This window comes from Chelonia mydas, chromosome 7, assembly GCF_015237465.2.
Source record: "Chelonia mydas isolate rCheMyd1 chromosome 7, rCheMyd1.pri.v2, whole genome shotgun sequence".
NCBI classification, from domain to species: Eukaryota; Metazoa; Chordata; order Testudines; family Cheloniidae; genus Chelonia; species Chelonia mydas.
The window spans coordinates 38,153,477-38,178,722 of record NC_057853.1 but is presented as its reverse complement, the minus strand read 5'-3'; the positions used below and the strand labels follow the sequence as shown (position 1 = coordinate 38,178,722).

General features: G+C 40.5%; 1 protein-coding gene across 23 annotated transcripts in view; it reads left to right on the top strand.

Annotated features, from left to right (window-relative positions):
• ATG7 (autophagy related 7) overlaps positions 1 to 25,246 on the top strand; it is a 327,788-nt gene that overhangs the window by 61,884 nt on the left and 240,658 nt on the right. For 18 of the 23 annotated variants that reach the window (XR_006292251.1, XR_006292252.1, XM_043551500.1 and 15 more), the window contains 4 exons: positions 2,217 to 2,420; positions 2,693 to 2,808; positions 3,790 to 3,865; positions 18,655 to 18,735. Coding sequence is in view for 21 of the 23 variants with exons in the window: in XM_043551500.1 (XP_043407435.1) it covers positions 2,217 to 2,420; positions 2,693 to 2,808; positions 3,790 to 3,865; positions 18,655 to 18,735 (477 nt within the window). In the remaining 2 variants the exon portion in view is untranslated. The other 5 variants (XM_043551502.1, XM_043551505.1, XM_043551503.1 and 2 more) reach the window with 5 other exon arrangements.

The window sequence follows — 25,246 nt, the reverse complement described above, 5'->3', positions numbered from 1 at the left end:
CCCGCCAGATTGGCAGGCAGCAATCGATCCAGCAGGGATCGATTTTATCGCATCTAGTCTAGACACGATAAATCGACCCGACTGCTCTCCTGTCGACTCCTGTACTCCACCGCCATGAGAGGTGCAGGCGGAGTCGACGGGGGAGCAGCAGCAGTTGACTCAGCGTGGTGAAGGCACCATGGTAAGTCGATCTAAGTACATCGACTTCAGCTACGTTATTCATGTAGCTGAAGTTGCATAATTTAGATCGATCTCCCCGTGTAGACCAGGGCTAAGTAGTATTCAGAATACTTCAATAGCTCTGCTTGAATCTACTGTGTTTAAAAAAAAACAAAAAAAACAAAAAACAAAAAAAACCCACACATGGCATATTGGAAAACACAATGTGAGTTGGAGCCAGAAATGATGTTGTTTAACTACTGTGCCTGATTTCAGTCTTAGTCACACCAGTGAGATCTGACTTTAGTAGATCAAATCCCGCTGACTTTAGTAGATCAAAATCTGGCCCTATATTTATAAATGTTACATTAGTTTATAAATGCCCCAATTCTCCCCACTTCCTTAAGTGAAGGGCCGTCTGTCTGTGCTGGAGATAGTGATATGAGGAGTGCCGCCTCTATGGTACGTTCCCTTAAGGAAGTTGGCAGGACTCTACTAGAATTTTGTCTCTGCTCCACAAAAGGACCCGTGGGGAAGCAGGAACAATTTAATGCAAATTGACTTTCACTGCTTTTTTTTTTTTTTTTTTTAAATATGGAAGTCCATCTGAGAGAAGTTCCAGGGTCAGCAGCAACTGAGCTTGGTGCAGCTCCTGTAGGAGCTACAGTGGCCAGAGACCATTGAAAGTTTGGGTCACTAGGTAGCAGCATGCAGGCAAGGAGCCTTGTCACGTATGCTTGTGCCTCTGGGAAATGCAAGCAGTGAAGAAAGGACTAACCCATCTCCTGATGGAAGAATTACCAGGAAATTCCAGCACTGAATTACCAGGATTGAAACGTCTGGAATTTTCCACTCCTAGGCAGGAAGAACCTATGGGAGGCAGCATTTAGCACACTGTTAATGATGATCGCCTTGTTATGGAGTTTATATCACTTCTACATCCAGTTCAATTGTTTCAACAAGTGAGAAACTAATTTTGCCATGGGTTTGTGAAAGAATCCTGCCAAAGTTCTCGTAAAATAAACAAACAATAAATTGAAAACCTGTATACAAATGTATGGCTACTGATACAATCTGGGATGTGAAGCTGGCTGCTGTATTTGTAAACAGGCATACACATAAATTATGCCTTTTCAAACATTTTTTTAAATATAACATCTATGCTTGTGTTTGATATAAACAGAAGACGCAGGCTCTCAAAAAATACTTTAAAACAATTGGGTCATACAAGAGCCCTTTCCAAGTTGGAGATAAGTATTTGTCTGAACTAGGGGTCAGCCAATGAAATTAATAGGCAGCAGGTTTAAAACAAACAAAAGGAAATACTTCTTCACTCAATGCACAGTCAACCTGTGGAACTTGTTGCGAGGGATGTTGTGAAGGCCAGAACTATAACAGAGTTCAAAAAGGAATTAGATAAGTTCATAGAAGATAGGACCATCACTGGCTATTAGTCAAGGTGGTCAGGGATGCAACCTCTAAACATCTGACTGCCAGATGCTGCGAGTGGATTATTAGATGGATCACTTGATGATTGCCCTGTTTTATTTGTTCCCTTTGAAGCATCTGGCATTGGCCACTGTCAGAAGACAGGATACTAGACTAAATGGGTCATTAGTTTAACCCAGTATTTATGTTCTGAATGCCTCATTTGAGGGTGTGGGGGGGAAGGTATTTTTTTTACACTTTTTCCCCTTTTGTCTTTGGAACACAAATACACACAACTTCTTCTATAGAGAAGCTTGTTTATTGTTTACCCTTTCAGAAAACTCAACCCCATCAAGTCTGAGCACAGCATTTCTGTAGGGCTCAAACTCAGCAATTCAACTCGCTTCATTAAACCTGGTGTCCATGTTGATGATGGGATCATTTTTGTATGTGTTCATCTAACTCCAGATAGTATTTCTGAAAATATATTATATGAAGAAATTTGACATTCTTTAACAGTTTAACTGTGGTTTGTATTTTATTGTAAGTAATAAAATTCTATTTATAATTATCAAAACATATAAGCTGTTTTTTCTTTGGCTATGTGTGCTCTTTATTTTTTTTTATAGCTGGTCATCAATGCTGCGTTGGGATTTGACACATTTGTTGTGATGAGACATGGACTAAAGAAACCAAAGCAGCAGGAGTCTGGTGATTCATGTTCCAACAATGCCTCCTGCTCTGCTGATCTCCTGGGATCATCGCTCTTTTCAAACATCCCTGGCTATAAACTTGGCTGCTACTTCTGCAATGATGTTGTAGCACCGGGGGATGTGAGTAGAGCTTTGTGCAAATAGTTACCGTGGACCCATTTCATGTTTATGTTTTTATTGCATTAAAAATTATCCCTTTATGAAACCTCATTTGTCCCTGTAATTGATGTTTGCTTATAGCAAATCCCTTTTACTGATATTCAGAGAAATACTGCCACCCTGTATTCATTGAATGATGGGTATTAAAAAATTTTTGTGTAATGGGGTAGCTAAGTACTTTCAAGTGTGTGTGTGTATGTGTGTGTATATATATATATTGCTTTTCTTTTAAGTCCACCAGGGATCGGACATTGGATCAGCAGTGCACAGTTAGTCGACCAGGATTAGCAATGATAGCCGGAGCCCTTGCAGTAGAGCTAATGGCTTCAGTTTTACAGCATCCAGAAGGGTGAGTCATATTTGAGGGGAAAGTGTGGTGTTTATAGGACAAAAGGTATTTTTGGGAAGGAACAGTTCTCTCTGGTATTTATTACACATTAAGTAGACTTAGAGAAGTCCCGTAAGTTCTGAATATTAATAAACATACAGGTATATCATGCAATGCAGACTTCATTATTACAATAATACAGTTAGGTTTTTGGTTAGAAAAATTTGCTAATTTCTTGTTTGAAGAGAGGACATTTGACTTGCCTATTGCTTTTGTGCATTTGTTATCTTTAAAAGAAGTATTGAAAACATAACATTTGCAGTAGGAAAAAAATGGTTGCTAATAATCTTAGTGTTCCAGCTGCATATTTCTTTGTAATGAGGACCTACCATAACTATTTGCTATGAAGCCCATCGGGGCTTCATTGTAGGCCAAAAAAATTGTGATCTTTTTAGCTTAACCCAAAAGTTATTGGGCTCAAAGCAGAAATCACTGGGTGAAATTCTTTGGCCTGTGTTATGCAGGAAGTCCGGCTAGCTAATCATAATAGTCACATCTGACCTTAAAATCTATGAAAACAAAAATAAATAAAGGAAGTTATGATTTAGGTCTGAGTAAGTGATATGTCTCTGAGGCCCTGATGCTGGAAAGGGATCCTTGCAGGCCTGTGGTGAGTCTGATAGGGACCTTCCAAGTGGGTTCCCTTGCAAGATCAAGGTTCTAAAGCATAAGCTGGTTATGGAAGGAAATGTCTTAGAGCTGGGAAGGAAATGATGTTTTTTCCCCCATGAAAAATTTTAACACAAATGAATTTTTCTCTCCTGGTCAACAGTTTTCTGCAATTTTTTAGGTTTTCAGGTTTAAAACTGGAATGTTTTGGTTTTTAACAAAAATGTTTTGTGAATATGTATGTCATTTTCTGTCAGATATTTCAGAAGATGATTTTCCACGAGCCTTAGGCTTAGTCTTTTGTTCTAATTTTCTTTCTTTGATTTTTGCCAGTGGTTATGCTGTTGCTAGCAGCAGTGATGACAGAATGAATGAACCACCTACCTCTCTTGGGCTTGTGCCTCATCAGGTCAGTGAGCTAGGAATAAATAAGCTTCTTGATACATGTAGTTGTGGGGACTTATTTTGTGTCTTGATAAAAACATGACATAAATTTGCAAAATGAGGTATGCTAACTGAATAAGGAGATATATGGCCCAAACCTAGACTGCACTCTGGCTGCTTTGTGCTGTTTGGATCTGTGTGGAGGAGTCCTGTGGCAGTATACACTTGTGTCTTTGTCCCAACAATCCCTAGCTGCCAGGACTGCCTTCAGGGAAAGGAGGGATGGCCCTGGGTAGCCAGCATAAAGTAAAGCAGTCTTGAGACTGCTTTGCTTTACACAAAGAACCAGCAGCCAGCTAGCTTCAGTATTGATGGAGAAGGAAGCTAAAAAGATGCCTCAAAGTCACCTCTACTCACCCCTCTGACCCCCACTGTTCCTGAGATAAAACATAGCTCAGCTGCGGCCCAGAATCAGGCATATAATATTTCACTTACCATCATGTTCTTCAGAATATTTGAGTATATGTGGAATAACCACCTGCAATTGTTTTCTACTTAACACAATCTCCATTATTATAAATTCCTCAGTAGTGTCCTGTAGGCTCTATTGCATATAGAGAAATCATCTGGATCTTCACTTACTGCATTTTAGGGCTTGGGACCCATAGTCCAATCCTTTGTAAAGCTTGATACCACTCTACCAAACTGGCCATTAGTCTACCAAGCTGGCCTACAACCCCTCTTGACTGTGATGCAGTGCTGGGGACTTAAAGCACAGCATTTCCAAGGTGACAGCCTAGTTTCCTCTTTTGTCCAAAATCCTGTTTGTTCAACTGTTCCCAGTGTCCCTCTGAGAATTTTGGCTAATTGAGGTTGTGTGGTATCCTGAATGACATTAATAAAGGGTTAGATCATGTATTTCAGTGGCATTTGGGGTCTTTGTAAATTGTAAAATCAGACTGGACTTTAGTTTAATGTCCCAAAAAGAGAAGGTAAAATGATTGATGATTGGTTTGTTTAACATCCAAATAATTAAAGGAAATGATCTTTATAAAAGTACATATTCAGTTCAGTTTATATATTTTAAGTGATAAAAATATCCATACTTCCTGTTTGATAGTTGTGGAGTTTTAGGAGATGAATTGAAACAACTCACTTTCTCCAGGGATGTTTTTGTATCTGTCTCCTAGCACAGCATGCATATTATCTGAACTGAGTGCAAATAAAGATTTCTACATTTATCCAGAGGGGATTGTTTTCATTTTGAGATGATAAGGAGAAATAACAGCCAAAGCAAAACCTCATTCTCTTTATGATCAAGGCATTCACTTCCAACATGAAAACATATGTACTCACAAATATTTGCTTTCTTAGTTAAAAAGTCCTGCCTTTTATTCAGAAAGATTTCTCTTTGTAATATTGTGGATATATCTCCTTCTAAGAGAAATGGGATAATATGGTGAAAACAGTATTTAGTTGAAGTTGGGAGGAGAGGGAATGTGTTTACAAGTGACCACCATTTTTGAAGGTTAAATCTTCAATGAATGGTAATAGATTTGCTCTGACTTCATTGTGTATGAGTTTTAACCTTACACTTGTGACTATATGTATCAAAATATCAATCTTATGCTGGTGTACTCTGTAAAACAAAATTATATTTCCACTTTCTCTTAAATAAAGAATACCGAATCAGTATTAATATGAAAATAATTTCCTGTTCACTGCCTTCCATGTTTGGATGCAAAGAAGATTGAATTTTTTCTTGTTTGTCACTAATGCTGTATTCTGCATGGAACTTGCTGTTCCTGTGGGTATTCTCCAACCATTCATGTAGGTCAGAAATAATATTTCCCATTCCCTATACTTTCTGTAAATGAAAATTGTATATATATCCTGTAAGTAGCCCATAGTTTGTGTTGCAAACCTTGCATGTATTCACTTGCCTCATTGTCCTTTACTGAACTGTATTCTTAAGATATGCTCTTCATAAAATATTAGACTTGAGACTGAGAAAACCTTAATTTAGTTATTTTTCTTGTGTGAGACATGGTTTTGCTTCCACATTTTGTGTTAAATTAGTCTTTTCCATCCAGATACTGTTAAGCAAAAGTTTCTTCATTGGGTGTCAAATGTCAAAATAAAGGAATCCAGGTTTTCTAAGTACTATGGCAACTAATCCTATTGTGTATTGCTTATCTCTTTGAGCAATGCAACTGTCCAGCCATTCACTCACTTCACTAGATACTTTTTTCTGATTTTTAGTGTCTAAAGAATTACTTTATTGGCCACTCCTTTGTTTTACCTTCTTTAAGCCCGGTGAATATGCAACCGTATGTGGGGAAAGTATGGTAGCAGTATTTGTGTAGTTACTTGCTAGCGTTTTTGCAAATTTTAGGATTTTTGTCTCCCTTCCAAAGGAGGAAATGCGTTAAGTCAAGCTACTGTTTTTGTGTCTAGTAAAACTACTTTTTACAAAGTGGTCAGAAATCCTGTGTTTATTACAAGAGACATTTGCACATATAATAGTTAGCTGTGTTGCAATGTCTTCATGCAAGGTCAGCATTTTCTTTCTCACCCTGTCTCCCTGTGTTTGGACAAAGAGTTCCCTGTTGGTTAAGGAGATGTAATCCTATCATTTTGCCCCCTTTGCCCATACCATATTCCTTTAGTATAAAAGGAAGGAACTGCCTTAGTTTCCCAGTCTAATTTCTCGTTAGGAACATTTTAGTTGGTATTTCTTATAACATTGCTGCATCTTTTTTTTTTTTTTCTTCCCTAGTTATACTTTTTCCTGTGGCTTTTAAGGACATCTTGGCTTCATTTTTCAAATAATTTTCTCTAATTTTGGGTGCTTCAGTCCCAAATTCTGATTGATACTTGCATCAGATAGAAACTTACTTCATGAATAGTCTCAATTCTGATGGCAATAGAACTGCTCATAGCGTAAGGCATTATTATTCTTAGAGTAGTGTCACACACACCTTTGATCGGAGATTTTCACTAGCAGTGTCCATTCAGCCTGCACATGCGCTGCTGGTATTTTCATGACCTTCACCAAGGCTATATCAGACTGCACAGGTGAAGTGTCATCAGTTCCTTTTCAGCCATCTCTGCCTGAGACAGGTCTTAGCATGTCTGCATTGGGCGTGCTTTGGCTATTTGCTGGCTGCAGTCTAGCTTGGTATATTTTAGTTTTTCGTTAGTAGTAGTTAGTTACTGGTTATTTGGAAGATTATTTTATTTCCTCCCAGTAGATCCTCCCTGAGAGTGGCATGCCTAGTTCAGCAGGTTTAAATACTGCATTATGGGTAGAGAGGGTAGCCCAGTCAGTAACGGACATGCTAAGTGCATTCACTGCCAAAGGGAGTCTCTTATCCCACAGAAATGTAATTTCTGTTTAGCCTTCAAATCCAGGGCATAGAGGAGCCAAGCTGTGACTGTTAATGCTGGACTACTGCCTTTGCTCCACTTCAGTCAGACCACAAGAACCACAACCTCACTTAGTGCTGCAACTCGACTTGGTAGCACATCTCTGCTTGGTACTGCAAGACTTTAGGTACCCGAAGGATCCATTGTGATTGCTGAGCGGGAGTCTCCATTGCTTCTAAGTATGGATGGTCTCCTGGTATGAAGAACCGTTTGGTCTCCAGACCATTATACATCTTCAGTAATGTCTAACTCACCTCCCTTTTCATTATCATCAATCTCTGTTCAGGCCTCTCCTGCATACCCATACAGGAACCCCCTTTCTTGAAGAGACAGGGAGAATCATAGAAGATTAGGGTTGGAAGAGACCTCAGGAGGTCATCTAGTCCAACCTCCTGTTCAAAGTAGGACCAACACCCACTAAATCATCCCAGCCAGGGCTTTGTCAAGCCAGGCCTTAAAGATCTCTAAGGATGGAGATTCCACCACTTCCCTAGGTAACCCATTCCAGTGCTTCACCACCCTCCTAGTGAAATAGTTTTTCCTAATATACAACCTAGACCTCCCCCACTGCAACCTGAGACCATTACTCCTTGTTCTGTCATCTGCCACCACTGAGAACAGCCAAGCTCCATCCTCTTTGGAAACCCCCTTCAGGTAGTTGAAGGCTGCTGTCAAATCCCTCCTCACTCTTCTCTTTTTCAGACTAAACAAGCTCAGTTCCCTCAGCCTCTCCTCATAAGTCATGTGCCCCACCCCGCTGATCATTTTCGTTGCCCTCCGTTGGACTCTCTTCAATTTGTCCACATCTCTTCCATAGTGGGGGGACCAAAACTGGATGCAATACTCCAGATGTGGCCTCACCAGTGTCGAATAGAGGGAAATAATCACTTCCCTCGATCTGCTGGCAGTGCTCCTACTGATGCAGCCCAATATGCCGTTAGCCTTCCTGGCAACAAGGGGACACTGCTGACTCATATCCAGCTTCTCATCCACTGTAATCCCCAGGTCCTTTTCTGCAGAACTGCTGCTTAGCCAGTAGGTCCCCAGCCTGTAGCGGTGCATGGGAGTCTTTCGTCCTAAGTGCAGGACTCTGCACTTGTCCTTGTTGAACTCTCAGATTTCTTTTGGCCCAATTCTCCAATTTGTCTAGGTCACTCTGGACCTTGTCCCTACCCTCCAGCATATCTACCTCTCCCCTCAGCTTAGTGTCATCCGCGAACTTGCTGAGGGTGAAATCTATCCCATTATCCAGATCATTAATAAAGATGTTGAACAAAACCAAGCCCTGGGACACTCTGCTTGATGCCGGCTGCCAACTAGACATCAAGCCGTTGATCACTACCTGTTGAGCCCGACAATCTAGCCAACTTTCTATCCACTTTATAGTCCATTCATCCAATCCATACTTGCTGGCAAGAATACTGTGGGAGACTGTATCAAAAGCTTTGCTACAGTCAAGATATATCACGTCCACGCTTTCCCATATCCACAGAGCCAGTTATCTCATCATAGAAGGGAATCAGGTTGGTCAGGCATGACTTGCCCTTGGTGAATCCATGTTGACTGTTCCTGATCACTTTCCTCTCCTCCAAGTGCTTTAAAATGGTTTCCTTGAGGACCTGCTCCATGACTTTTCCAGGGACTGAGGTGAGGCTGTAATTCCCCAGGTTCTCCTCCTTCCCTTTTCTAAAGATGGGCACTATATTTGCCTTTTTCCAATCGTCTGGGACCTCCCCTCGATCGCCACGAGTTTTCAAAATAATGGCCAGTGGCTCTGCAATCATACCAACCAATTCCCTCAGCACCCTCGGACGCATTAGATCTGGACCCGTGGACTTGTGCATGTCCAGCTTTTCTAAATAGTCCTTAACCTGTTCTTTCACCGCTGAGGGCTGCTCGCCTCCTCCCCATACTGTGTTGCCCAGGACAGCAGTGTGGGACCTCATGACCAGGGACCTCATCGCTTTTGGTGAGAACAATATTGGATGTCACCCCCTCCCCCATATGGTCCTCCATGCTCATATTGGGATCCCTGGGCAGTTGATCGCCAGCAGTTCTCCAACCCTCTCCCATCAAGAAGATAGGAATCAAGATTCCACTTCCCAGCACACCACTCAACAGGAGGAAATGTTCAAGGATCAGGAGGCTAGGGCAAACAAAGGAGCTACCCCTCAGACTACCATCGTGTCCCCTCATCACTTGATGAGGCGGTGATGCCTCCACCTCCATCAATGGCTGATAATTTTTGGCAGTGTCAAGACCTCATTAAACATGTGCAGACTCCCTGCAGATACCTATTGAGGAGGTCAAAGAATCTCAACACAAGCTGTTGGATGTTCTTCACGCTGCGATGCCATCCGTAGTTGCCCTTCCTATCAGTAAGGCTGTGCTGGAACCTGTGCAATGCTTTTGGCGCACACTGTCCACAGTAACACCTATGTGTAAGAGAGCCAGTAACAAGTAGTATGTTCTCACCAATGCATCTGAGTTCCTCTTTTCCCACCCTCCACCCAACTCTCCAGTAGTTGATTCAGTGAATGAATAGAGCAACACTGGAGTCAGTCCATCCTATATGACAGAGACCAGAAGCACCTGGACCTTCTGGGGAGAAAAACTTATTCATCTGCAACCCTACATTTCCACATCACAAATTACCAGGTATTGATGGCCAAATATAACTTTACAAATTATGCAAAAATTTGGTTCTTTAATTCAAAACCTCACTCCAGACCAAAAGGAACCATTTCAGGCTGCTATAGCTGAGGGATGATTACTGGCCAGACCATCTCTCCAGGTGGCTTTGGATGCAGCAGTAATGGTAATGCATGGGGGCATCCTGGCTCCAGTTGTCTGATTTCCCCAGAGACATCTGGAATACGGTAGAGGATTTCCCATTTGATGGACTGAAGTTGTTTGCAGAGAATACTGACGAATTGTTGCATACTGTTAAAGATTCCAGGGCCACTACACTCCTGTGAACAAACAGTAGATTACAAACAGCCCAAAGATCCCACCTGGTGCAATGGTCTGGGTTTCAGAGACCAATAGAACCTCCTAGAAAGACACACAGGTTCTGGAGAAATAAATTCTCTAATCCACCTGCCACAAGTTTGCAGCATGCTTCATCTTTTTGAAGCACCAGTTTTGACAGGATGGTTAAGGGTTTGAGCCCTCTCATCTCTTCAGTTTGTCAGCTGCAGTGGTTTGCCGCCTCCTCACACTAGAGACTGACTCTTCCATTCCTGACAAACATGGGAGCATACCACCTCAGGACAAATGTGTGCTGGAAATATCACTGGGCTACATCATCCATTTTACCTCCCTCCCTCATTTGCCCGCCCTGTCCCTCTTCAGAGACCCCTCTCATAAGTTCTTACTAAGACAGGAAATAAACACCCTTCTTTGTATTGGAGTAATAGAGCCGGTTCCCGCTCAGCACAAAGGAAAGGACTTCTACCCAAGGTACTTCCTTATGCCAAAGAAAAACTGAGGGTGAAGACCAATCTTAGGTCTAAGACTCTTAAACAAATTTTTGAGGTCTCAAAAGTTCAGGATGGTGACTGACAGCTATTATTCTGTCTCTAAATTCAGGGGATTGGTTTTCAGCCCTCGACCTTCAAGACACATACTTCCACATAAAATACACCCATTCCACAGAAGATTCCTTTGTTTTGTCATAGGCTGGGATCACTTTCAGTACTGGGTACTCTCATCTGGACTTTCCTTGGCTCTAATTGTGTTTTCAAAAGTTCTGTTGGTAGTGGCTGCCTACTTGCATCATCAGGCAGTCATGGTATTCCTGTACCTTGTTGATAGACTGTTCAAGGGTTGGTTGTGCCAAGAGGTGTTGATTGCCATGTGGACAGCACGTTCTCTGTTCTTGGACTTGGGTCTTCAGTTGAATGGGGGGAAATTGACACTGACTCCCATATAGAACATAGAATTTGTAGGGGCATCCCTGGATTCTTTGGCATCCAAGGTCTTCCTTCCCATGGACAGGTTCATGACACTATCAGACCTTGTCATAACTATGAAGGAAGCCCTCAGACTTCATCAGAAACAGTCTTTGACTTCTAGGTCACATGGCAGTTTGCACTTTTATGACAGAAAATGTGAGATTATGACTCCATTGTTTCCAGGGATGGCTCAGGTCAGTGTACTCACCAAAAAGAGACAACCTGCACAAACAGGCATTAGTGCCTCAGCACGTGAGACACTCCCTAGGCTGGTGGAAGGTTCATTGCAGTGTAGGTTCAGGAGTTCCCTTCCTTCAAGTAGTGGTAACCATAACGATGGATGCATCTCTTTTAGAATGGGTGGGAGCACACCCTGATGCGCTCAAGATACAGTGCCGATGGGCACCCCAAGAAACCACCATCCATTTCAATCAGTTGAAGCTTAGAGTGATCAGAAATGCCTGCTTTCATTTTCTGCCTCTCATACAAAATGCTGTCTATTCTGTTCAAGAGGGAGTAGGGCATTTAGGTCACAATTCCTTGGGGAATGCCTTCCTTGGATGAAGAAACTGTTTTACATGTTTTCTCCGAAGCCTTTGATCCTCGGAATGAACAAAATCAGACAGGACAAGTCCAGAGTTATCCTAATAGCGCCAATGTGGTTGAAGCAGGCATGGTTTTTTTTTCAGTTTCACCTAGCTCTTTGTCCAGCGGTAAGTCTTCCAGTCACTCCTCAGCTCCTCTCCCAGGACACCAGTCGACTGCTGCATCCCAATCTGAGAATTTTTTACCTTAAGGCTTGGCTCCTTGATGGTTCATAGGATTAGAGTCAGCCTGTTCTATAGAGGTACAAAATATATTACTAAATAGTAGGACAAATTCTACCAGAAATATTGACCTTCAAAAGTGGAGAAGATTTAGTCACTGATGCAAACTGCAGGGAGTTGTTTCCAAATCTGCCTCACTTCCAGTTATTCTGGGATACATGCTGCAACTAATGAAAATGGGACTGTCAGTTCTCTTAAGGTTCATTAAAAATTTTGCATACCACAGTTGAGGGGTTCTTGCTGTTAGCTCACCCTACAACTCTAAGGTTTGTGAAAATCTTTTTTCACAGGTGAAAGTCCCCTCCCCAGTTTGGGACCTTAATTTAGTTCTTAAAAAAATCTCATGAAACCTTCCTTTGAACCAATGGCAACCTTCTCCTCACTGAATTTGTCTGTGAAGACAGCCTTCTTAATGGCTATTACATTAGCTGAAGAGTCAGAGAAATTGGGGCCTTAAGAAGGGCCTGCCATTATACAATATTCTACAAGGACAAGGTTTCCTTACAGCCACACCCCAAGTACCTTCCTAAAGTGTCTTCTGAGTTTCATCTGATTCAGATAATTTACCTACCAGTTTTCTTTCCAAAACCACATAATTGCAATCTGGAGACTGCTTTCCATGCTCTAGATGTCAGGAGGGTGTTTAGCCTTCTACCTATGTAGGACTAAATCATTTCAGAAATCTCTTAGACTGCTAGTTGCATTTGCAGATCTAAAGGTTCTGTGGTTCCTACCCAAAGACTATCAAAATGAATTTCTGAATGTATTATTGCTTGTTACGGTGGTGCGAGCATTCAGCCCTCTCTGGTGTGTTCGCTCACTCTACAAAGTCAGTTTACATCTATAGCTCTACTTGAGAATGTTCCAGTATCTGAGATCTGCAGAGCTGTTACATGATCATTGGTACATGAGTCTCCAGACACTATATTCTAGTCAGCGCCTCTAGATCTGATTTTGGCAGTTTGCAATGCAGTTCTGGACTTGATTCCAAAGTTCCCTCCTGTTTATGTGGGATACTGCTCAGGAGTCATCTGAAGTGGAGCACTCAGAATCATTACTTGAATAAGAAAGAGGTTACTCACCCTGTGCAGTCACTGTAGTTATTTGAAATGTGTATCCCTATGGGTGCTCCATTACCCACCTCCTTTCCCTCTGCTTCAGAGTTTCCTTCTGAGACTCTGCGGTGGAGAGGGAGCTGAGGGTGGTTCATTTGTGCAGCTTGATATATCCTCAGTGCAGGGCACAAGGATATCAACAGTGCATGCGTGGGCTGAACAGACATTGCAAATGACAAGCTCCAACCAGAGGTGCATGAGTCATGTGCACACACCTGAAATGGAGCACCCATAGGGAGACACATTTTGAAGATTTACATTTAGTGAGCAGAGTGAGTAACTTCTCTTTCAGTTTAAGAGGATTGGAGTGTAGTCCTCCGTTTTTGGGTGCCCAATTTGAGACTTCTATGACCTGATTTTCAATTATGCTCAGTTCCACACCATTCATGTGTAAAGTCTGGCTGCTTGCATAAATCAAAGCTGACAATGTAACAAAAATTAGGCTTAATACAAGAAAAGAATATTTGATATGTATCTATTTTTAATAGAAAATAAAAGTAGCAAGTTAATGTAGTTACTTGCCTATATATAAATTCAGATATTGTATGTCAGTGCCACCAAGTGGTTAATTGAAATAATAAGCAACGCAATTCAGAACTGAGATTGAAATATTCTCCTTAAAACTGAAAATAGTGATAGGACCACCTTCTGCCTTCAGAGGAAATCCATCAACGTACATCTGAAGGCAGAATTTGGCCACAGACTGCATGAGTACCCTGTGTTTGGAGACTCTCTATCATAAGAGGGTGAGTTCAGGATAATCTCCGCATAAGATCTGAATTTATTTGTAGTATTCTTATTTGTTTGTTCAAAACACAGAAGAGGAGGTAGTCCCTGCTACAAGGGCCATGTGATCTAAGTGGATAGACAAATAAACCCAGAGCATGGTCCTGTTGTATAGGTTATTATGGGTTTTAAATATAGTTTTATGATCAGTGCATGACACGTTTCTTTCTTAGTTAACTTAGGTTTGACTCTTGGAAGAAGGGGTTTGAAAGAAGAGAGGGTGATTGCTTTGTGCATGAGGCCATAGGTGAGAGAAAGGTGCAGAAATAAGGAATACCATGGAAAAAAATAGGAGAAGGAAACAAAATGGGCGATAAGAGAGGGTTCGGGAGAAAAAATCATTTCTTCCTGATCTGCATTTGTGAGCCTGTGTCAGATCATTAAAGTAACAACTTGAACCCAGGGTCCTGTGGTTAAATTAATTTGTTTTATTGTAATATCAAAAAAGGAAAAGTCAATAAAACTTTTAAGTGTTTATAATAATTTTGGCAGGAGGACACCAGAGTTAATCCCTGCCCACCACTCACAATGTACCATTGTACTAATTCTGAGATAAGAGTGTAGTCTAAAAGAACATGACAGACCATAAATAACAAGGACCCAAACGGACACAGTACAGGCTCAGTGTAAGGGCTGGTCCACACTGAAAAGTTATATTAGCATAGTTACGTCTCTCAGGAACATGAAAAATCCTCACCCTTGAGAGACGTAGTTAGGCCAACGTACCCCTTGGTGTAGACAGCAAGAGGTCAGTGAAGAATTCTTCTGTCAACCTAGCTGCTGCCTGTGGGGGAGGTGGATTACCTACAGCAACAGGAGAACCTCTCTCATCGCTGTACTAAGTGTCTTCACTGAAATGCTACAGCAGCACAGCTGTATCACTGCAGTTGTACCACTGTAGCTTTTAAATGTAGACATAGCATTCAGTGTCTATTTGGGCTCTTGCTTTTGCAGTGGAGCTGTCAATTTATACCAGCAGGTGGACTGTCCTGTTGAGTCTTAGTGCAGGTTTATACTAAAAAGGTAAGTTCACCCAGCTCTGTCGCTCAGGGTTATGAAAAATCCACACCCCTGAGCGAGGTAGTTAAGCCAGTCTATCCCCTAGTGTAGACAGGGTTAGGTTGACAGAAGAATTGTTCTATTAGTCTAGCTATCTCCCTCTAAGGGAGGAGGATTAACTACAGCAGCGGGAGAACCCCTCCCATCGCTGTACTGAGTGGCTACACTGAAGTGGTACAGCGGCACAGCTGCAGCAGCGGTTTAAGAATAGGCATAGCCATACTCTTACCCCAGGATTGTTGACATAGCAGATTGTGACTGCTCTTTTTATTTTAGAGTAGGGATTTACTCTGGTAGGTGTCGCTGCTCCCGCTTATTCTTGTACATTCTTTTGTGTGCCGGTTGCTTGCTGCTGTGACCGCTAATAGCTCTATTTAAGCTATGCTTCATTTGCAACAGGTATTTTGAAAAGCATTTAGGCTCTTCTCCTGGGTTGGCGTGCCTCTTTTTTTTTTGTAGTTAGTTCCCAAGAAATGCTGAGAACAAACTGAAATCAGGAGCCTCTGAGGACAAATTCAACTATCATAGGTTATGTATGTTGCCTGATATCTGGCTTGCCCTGATGTCATTTTCCTACAGCTGTATAAAGTTCACTGTTTAAAAAGTATCAGATGTAGCCATTATGTAATTTAATGTGCAGTTATGGCTTTGAAATTATGATTCAGTTCTTAGTAGACAGGTTAACCTCTGCCAGTCTCTTGTTAAAGTGAAGTGTCTAGACTAAGCAAGTCTGATGAAATTGATACCATAAATGAATTGCTGTGCAGTCATTTGGGGCCAGCTGCTGTCAGTATGAAATACAATATTTTCATGTTGAACTTATCTTTTTTTTGTCTGAAAGGTTTTTATTTTCGTTTGAACTGTATTCTATCTGTATTGGTTTTTAATGTAACTCCCCAAAATCCAGTAATGGGTGTGAATGTGGGACCAGATTTTGACTCCCGCAAACCTGCTCACTTCTGTTAGATTGTTTCTGTAGTTTGGAGAATATATTTTGTCCATCTATTACTGTTACTTTTCACCAAAATAATAGAGCATGGATCCTCTTGATAAAGAATGTTCTTGGGTTCAGAGCTTTTTGCACAAAAGTCGTATGAGTACAAGCTGTCTAATTTGCCAGCTCAGACCTTTCTATATGTTTTATGTTACTTAAAAATGTGGCCTTCCTTCAGTTGCAACGTATGTTTGATGTAAAGGTGATTTGAGCAATGAGAGGCACTTTTTTGATAAACTATTGATCGTGAGTAATTATGTTGTCACATATGGCTAACTTAATTGTATTGTTACAGTAGTTACCAAAGTACATGGCAAAATCAATGTAGTTTACACTGGAACGATGCTGTTACTTACTGTTCTCTGTTCATATTAATCTATTACAACTGACCTGAGTGTACTCTGTGGCAATGTTATGGGTTTCCCAGCATAACAGAATTACAAAATAGCCAGCATAATAATGGTGAAAAGCAGTAATAATGTCAGTACCTCCCAAGCATTTTGGAAGCATCTATAGGAAGACTGACCATCAGAGACACCAAGGTGGTAGTGGGGTAAGGTAATAATAATAATGTATAAATATTAATGCAATGTAGAACCTGCTAAATAATTAGAATGATCTTGATATAAACAACTGATTTCCAATTCTGTATGAAGCAGAACATCCAGTGAGAGGCAAGGTGAGTGAGGTAGTATCTTTTATTGGACATGTTGTGACATATTAGACTTAATTTTGTGGCCCCTGCCACATAATTTATGTGGCACTGACTCCCTCTATGCCTTTCTCTCACCTCTCTAGTCAGGTTCAAACAGCAGCATCTCCTTTGTGTTTTGATTTATATTTTGCTAATGAACAGTTTAGTCTACGCTGTCCTAAATTTTCACTGTTCAGCAGGTTGCTGATTTTTTATATTGATAGTGAATAGCAGAAGGTCTTGGGGGAAACTGGAGGCTTTGACAACCTGGTAGTGGAAATAAAGAAAGTGTGGAAGCTGTTCTTTGTTTTCTTTTCCCCATGAGAGAAACTGAGGCTTTTGGCACTGGAGAAGGGATGGGTCTCCTCTTTCCCTCCCCCTTTGGGACAGGAGCAGATTTGACTTAAATTTGGGAATATGAGGGCTTGAATTTCCTGATCCCCATGCTGGTGACCTTTGAGAGCAACTAGCTGCCCCTCTGCATCCATCAATGAAAAATAGGCATGTTTCTGCTAAAATGCTCAATAGTGAAATGGTTAATTACATTTAAATTGTCATATTTCAGAGATAATACCCACTGAGATGAATAGGATAGTTCACATCTCAGAGAGCTATTGTTTCAGACTATCTGCAGACAGGTTAACATTTCCATTTATGTCATTACTGTACATTCAGATCTCATGCGGAAGGTTATCTTTTTAAAACATAATGGGTGAAATTCTGGCTTCACTGAATGTTGTCAGTATCTACAATGGGGCTCAGATTTCATCCAGTGTCTAGAGATGAGACATTTTTCACAAATGAGAAAGTAGACTCTGAAGCATAGTTGTGGCAATTTAAATATAATGGAATTATGTAATCATTTATGCAGCCTCACAAGCATTGTTTTGTGTGTGTGTAGAGGGGGAAGAATATGTTGCACAATGGTCAGCTATAATAAAAATGTTATAAGAACTTCTTTAAAACATTGAATTAGTTATTATTTTATTGTATTAGTTGTATAGCAATGGCACCCAGTCACAGACCAGGACCCCATTGTATTAGGCGCTTTACACACGCACAATAAAGAGATTGTAAGCTCTCTGGAGCAGAGACCATCTAAATGCTTAATCCACTTTAGTTCAAAAACGTATTCCTGGTCTGAGCCTCTCCTGGAAACTTCATCTGGGAAAGCAAACTAAGAAGATAATAGAAAAAAATTAGTTCTGTATAAAAAATTCCAGTGTTCAAGCAGTTGATTACTTTAACAATTAGTCAAGTACAACATGACGTTAAGAATGAACTGCATTTACCAAAAAAGAGAAGAAAAAATGGGGAGAGAGGAAAAACACTTGTGTTAATTGTTTGTATTGTAATAGTGCTAAAGTTCCTCAACCAGCATCCAGGTCATTCTGTTGGGTTTTTTGCAAACATATTGGAAGATCCAGTCCCTGACCCAAAGTCTGTACACAGTGTATATCTTATCAGAACCAATTCTCTGGAAATTGTGTGTATTAGTTTTCTTTATACTTTTCTAATATGTCAAATAGGTCAGAAGCTGCCGTTTGGTACGGGAATGCACAATGTTTACATTTTCAGATTGTAATCTTTATAAAGAGAGAGAAGGTAGGGAAATGCACAAGAGAAGAAAGTTATGACATGGCTGGCTGTTTTCTCAACATTAACTAAAAAGTTCAAACTGCAGGTGGTGCTGTGCCTCCGTTCATATTTAAATATTATTGCATTTATATTGTCCTACCATTACATGTGTCTGTAGAAAAATCAACCAATTCATATATTGTACCAGTACAGATTTAATAGAACAGACTATTGAGGCCATTAAATTAGCACCACTCTGATTTTGCAGAGGTATAGGATGATCATTCCCTTGCTGAACGTGTCTAACTCAGCTAGAATTTTGGAAATACGCATGCTATAATTACATGATATGAATGTACATTTTATTTCTTTCCAGATTCGTGGCTTTTTATCAAGATTTGATAATGTCCTTCCTGTCAGCCTTGCATTTGACAAGTGCACAGCCTGCTCTCCCAAAGTAAGTCTGAGTTGCTTGTATTTTATTTCTGAATATGCAATGTTTTACAATCAGGTCATGTGGCATCTAAGGTTGGTTCACTCAAAGACACTTCTTTTTCTTGTTTCTTTAGGATCTGGGATCTAACCCAATACTTATTCCTATGTCCTGGCTACAGATTAAACCATTTCGGTCTGACTCCCCTCTCCCTACACTATTTTCTGGTTTTCCTTGGGTTGCATAGAGATGTCAAGTCTGTCACCTACTGTCTCTCTACATCAGAGTTTCATGCTGACATCTAAAAAAATAGATACATTATGGGCAAAGTTAGGAAACCAGTATAATGAGGCTTTTCCCTTTATCTTCAGTGAAAAGGCACCAAGAACAACATGCTGCTGTACTGTTAATCCAGAGACATTATGACATAGTTTAAAGTGTACAGTTGAAGAATCTTTCTTTTTTAATTATTTGAGAAATGATTTCTGAAGTCTGCTTCTGCCTCTTTTTAACACACTTGCACTGGGTGCCTTTTGCAATTAGGTAAAGTGTGAATAGCTGATCTTTCTTGATAAAGACTTGTATGTAGGGATAAAGTAAAAATTACCTTTATAACTGTGTAGTATTAAAGAGGTGCTTAGTTTTCATGCTAGTGCTGACATCCTGACTTGACTAATGGATTACAGGAGTTACTGGGATTCTGAATTGAATCTTACCAGAAAACTGGTACATACCACTCATGTGTCTGTGTAAGGCCTCTTCCTTGCTGGATTGTTTTCCTGTATTGTATCCTTGAAAACTGTCTTTGGCAACTTTTCTGGGACTGTGTAGTGTAAGTCCTAGTGGTCTTGACTGGGATATCTCAATATGAAGAGTCAGTGGTTTAAGTCAAAATTTGGCACACATGGAAATGCTGTTAATTCAGTCAAGTTTTGTGTACCCAGAGACTCGCTGCAGGAATTTCTTTCCATTCTTTACACTAAACTCATCCTTCATATTTAAAAATACAGATCTTGAGGGGCTGGGGATTCTTTTTTTTTTTCTTTTTTTTTTTTTTTTGAAGATTTAGAGTTCTGTCTTGCAGAAACTTCTGTTGATACAGTATACCGCTCACTCCTGTAGTATAGCTTATATGTTAGTCCAGGCCCTCAAGGACTTTTATGTGCATATTCTCTTCAAAAACTCCAGTGCTAAATTTACAAACTCTTAGTTCTGTTGGGAGCACATCTCTACTCTCTTGAGTGGCTAAGCAATATAGTGGTCATTAAAAAAAAGTCATTTTCTCTTTATTTCCACTAGTATGTTTTTGCAGAGGTACTCTATGGAGGGTCATCCTATGTGTTTTGTTTTTTATAAAATAAAGATAATCAGTTTATCCTGTTTGTTTTGAAAGTACGGAATCTGATATTTCATACTAAATTTGTCTGTCCACCTAAGTAGCCTTTTCACTTCCTGTTCATCTACCCTATGACTAGAGATACTGACCACATACAGCTTTGATGTACACGTACTTGTGTACACACACACACGCACACACCATTAAATTAAATGCGGGTGTCCGTTTTTGTTAGCAAATGATTTCCTCTTGGTGGTCATTTTAAAAGAGCCCTGTTTTACATAAACAATCCTGATGATTTAATAAAAACTGACTTGGATTTTAGCAGCTGTGCTATTCCCATAGAGATCACTTTTCATGCGGTTTGAGTATTAAATTACTTTTGTGCTGAAAAGGTTGCTTCATTGGTACATGTATTTCCTTACAGTAGAAACACAGCATTTGTTTATTTGGCTAACTCCCTTTATTAGCATAGGAGTATGTCACCCCCTATTATCTGGATATCTGATACTAATACTTTGAAATGACAAATCCAATTATATTTTCATGGTTTTTTGTATGTGAATTTTTCTTAATGCATAAACTTAGCATAATTTCATCATGGCTCAGATCAGAGATGCCACTGATTTTATGTTCACTCTCCTGTGCTGTAAATGCTTTTGTAAAAGCTGTTTTTTGGCATTATTGCACCCATTTTAACATTATTAATTTTTATTCTTCTGTCCCCAGTCCCATTCTTGCATTATCATTTTACACCACCTTTGAATAAAAAGAAAAAAATTAAACAGCCACAATGTTAAATTTTAACAGGTACAGCTGGTAGATGGTGAAGAGGCAGCTAAACTGCCTTAATATTTGGAGTTTAGATTTCATTTCACTTCACTTTCACCTAGAAGAGCCCCAGACATTGAAGCATCAAGTTATCCCTTATCTGTCCCAAATAGGCTGCATGCCAAGGAGGCTCTCATTTCTCTGAGGCAGTTGTTCAGGAATATTGGGATGATCACAGCAGGAAACCACTGGGTTTTTTTGTTTTTTTGGCGGGAGGCTGATTTTCCCTCCTGTGATCTCCTCCAATCTTTTAGTGCTGCACATGCTGGAATGGCAAGCTGACTACTGCAAAATTAGTGACCCTGCACTTTCAGTTTGATAGTGGGTACAAAAGAGCAGTGTAGGGGTACACTCACTGTAGTATCTAAAAGTCTCACCACCACTGGCCTGAGGCGGAAGAGTCCCAAGTTCTTCAATACAGAATAAATCAGTTTATGATAACAAGTGTGTTTTTCGTGGGATAAAAGGTTACAGTTTATTAAATGTTGTGGAGATAAAGGTGTCTGTTTATTCCTCAGTTGAAATAGGGAGGAAAATCAGGCCACCTGCTCCTGGGGAGTGTTCAGATACTATGGTGAAGAGCACTATTACAAGTGCTTAAGTAGGTAGATGGAACAAGCAAGCAGTAATGCTTGTGTGTATCTTTGGATGTGCTAGTAGTTCCATTGACTTCAATGGCATTATTGTTGTGCCCAGGGTGGAGCACCTTATTAGCTGATTGCTCGAGGAGACTAATGAAGAAGCATTTATTCTATAAAGCTATTACATTTCCTTTTTAATCATAACATCAATGTTTACAGTACTGTTCAGTCTTCATTATTTTTTATATTTCATAGCAAATAAATAGGGCCCTACCAAATTCATGGTCCATTTTGGTCAATTTCACGATCATAGGATTTTTTAAATTGTAAATTTCATTATTTCAGCTATTTAAATCTGAAATTTCATGGTGTTGTAATTATAGGGGTTCTGACCCAAAAAGGAGTTGTGGTGGGGTCACAAAGTTATCGTAGGGGGGTTACAATACTGCTACCCTTACTTTTGCGCTGCTGCTGGCAGCAGTGCTGTATTCAGAGCTGGGCAGCTGGAGAGTGGCAACTGCTGGCCGGGGGCCCAGCTCTAAAGGCAGAGACGCTGCCAGCAGCAGTGCAAATGTAAGGATGGCATGGTATTGCCACCCTTACTCCTGTGCTGCTGATGGTGGGGCACTGCCTTCAGAGCTGGGCGCCTGGCCAACAGCCGCCACTCTCCGGCCACCCAGCTCCAAAGTCAGCCCAATACTGTGACCCCCCTCCCCCTAAAATAACCTTGTGACCCCCTTGCAACTCGCTTTTGGGTCAGGACCTGCAATTTGAGAAACGTTGGTCTCTCCCCGTGAAATCTGTATAGTATAGGGTAAAAGCACTCAAAAGACCAGATTTCACAGGGGAGACGAGATTTCATGGTCTGTGACTTGTTTTTCATGGTTATGAATTTGGTAGGGCACTACAAATAAGCTATCTGAAACATAAACTTACTCTCAGCTACCCTTCACCCATCAAAATCGCTGCTCATGCTTATTCCTAGTGTTTCACTAGGAATTTCACATTTTTTTATTTTCTAAAAATAGGACTTCATTGTATCCTTACTAACGGGGTTGCAAACAGAGAACAACCCTTTCAACTTTAGTCTATGATAGCAGACACAATTAGGCTGAAAAGCTTTCTGGTAACACAAACAAGATAGTGCTGCAAATGTTACTAAAGGAATATGATTAAAGTGAGGAAAATGCAGTTAGGAGGCATTGATGAACCAGAGCCCTGATTATGGACTTTGTTTCCTCTGGAACCCTGTTGACTTTCAAGAATTTGGTATGGCGAAGTATCATCCTCGTGTCTCAAGGTATCTCTCAATCTTTCCTGATGATCTCTTAGAGAAGTGAAGATGATGATGACATATTTTATGTTTTAAAATGGTTGAATAAACATTATTTAACAAACATAACATTCCTGTGAGGTAGGTAAGTAGTATTTATCTGAAGGAAATTAAACATAGTCTGAAGCATAGTCTACACTGATGTGGCTACACTGGCAAACCCTCCTAGTGTATACACCGCTTATACTGACAAAAAGGTGCTTTTGGCAGAGGGTTTAATACTGGTTTGGCAAGAGAGTGTGTGAGATACATACAAAAAGTCCCAGATGACACATACCAAGAAAATATGAAGACAGGAATGTGAGTGTGACACCTCCTGGGGGTACCCAAAGTTGAGGCATCTCGCTAACACCTGCCTTTAGCATGAGGAAACCTTGGGTGTGCCTGCTGGGGGTCAGTTCCCTGACTCTACCAACCTCTGGCAACACAAGCACTGCGTTCCAGGCCTCTGCAGGCCCAGCTGTCTCTGTACGTGTTAACAATAAGCACACTCCAATGCCTGAGTATTCAAAGTGTCCCCCTGCAGTTCCCAACCCCATTCCACTGGATACTCACAGAATTCACAGACCCCGCTACTCCCAAAGGAATAGTACACACCTGCTTACCAGTTATACCTCAGGATCACCACGCTGCTCAACGCACAGTATTTAAATATTTTTTAGTAAAAACAAGTAGTAGTTTATTTAACAAAAAATTGAAGAAGCATGTAGAATTAATGGACACAACTGGTTACGTATAAAATAAAATCGTAACATGCTTTTTAGAGCCTAAACTTAACAAACAAGACATTTTTTCTCAAAAAGGTTAGCTCACCCAAAGTTTCTCTCCCAGTGTTAAACAGCCAGACCAGCTGTGATCCTCTGCTGGCAGCTTATCCCCTGGATGAAGGATAAGTGGGTGTACCTCTGCACCTCCAGATGTATTTCCAACAATCTGTTGTCTTTGCTTGTAAAAGGGTAATTTTGCTTGTTTCCTGTCTAGAATCTCCATCTAAGCATCTCCTGCCTGAAAGACCCTTGTTTATCACCTTCTTGTGACCAACCCCAACTCAGACCTCAAGAACATAATTTACAGTATATAAACATAAGTTCTTATATATTATCGGTACACGTATTTTGCAATAATTATGATGGGCACCGACACACTGCTTTTCAGTGGAGAACTAGTATGTGGATACCAGACCCAGGGAATCCCTGTAACACTTAAGCACTCCTGTACCCTCTGCCTGTTGGCACCAAGAGATCCCTGCTTCACAGGGTGAGCAATGGTGAAATTTATTTCTTTATAGAGTTGAGTACTGGCAAACATGGTTAAAAATCTTAAAACCTACATCAGCACAGAACATAACTCTAATGGTGATGTGACTATACTATGGAATGGAGGAAGAGGGGAAGATATCAATGGGCAGGATCAAGTTTTTCTTATTTGTGCAGGGGAGAAATAGTGGGCAGGCTAAACATGAGCGTGAATTAGTAGGAATTTGGGAGTTAAGTCACTTTTTAATACACAGTCTGAAAGAGTGGGTCTCAATCAGGGGTACACATACACGTGAGGGTATGCAGAGGTCTTCCAGGGGTACATCAGCTCATCTAGATATTTGCCTAGTTTTACAACAGACTATATGCAAAGTACTACCGAAGTCAGTACAAACTAAAATTTCATACAGACAATGACTTGTTTATACTGTTCTGTATATTATACATTGAAATGGAAGTACAATATTAATATTCCAATTTATTTTATAATTTTATGGTAAAAATGAGAAAGTAAGTAATTTTTCAATAATAGTGTGCTGTGACACTTCTGTATTTTTATGTCTGATTTTGTAAGCAAGTAGTTTTTAAGTGAGGTGAAACTTGGGGTATGCAAGACAAATCAGACTCCTGAAAGGGGTACAGTAGTCTGGGAAGATTGAGAGCAACTGATCTAAAAGACTCTCTGGGCTGTATAACAAAGTACCATATAGAGTAGAATGGGTGTATTTTGTTCCATAATTTCTCAATTAATCCATAGCAATGGGTGGAAACAATGTGATACGGTATGCAGGCAAGAATCCAAGCAATTATACCAGATAAGCCTCCTTGCCCATAAAAGCCCCACACTAAATAAATGTGCACACACAATATGGGATAGGGCACAATAAGCATATGCCCAATCTCAATCCCCACTGCTTGCCAGAAACTACAAACCAAGTGATGTTCTCACAGCATTTGTTGGTTGTTCAGGGAACTGGATACCTTTTGGAGGCAGTTGTGGAAGCAGTTTTTATATCATCATAGCAGTGAGGTCTATGAATGCTCTACACTCAAATCAAATTCAGGCAGAGTCACGAAGATGCAGATGTACTTACTACTACTAGATGATGCAGGTTGTTACTATGAAACCAGGTAGCATACCAAAGTCAGCAATGCAAGACCAAAATTTGGGTTTCAAGTTACAGTGGTTTATGCTATA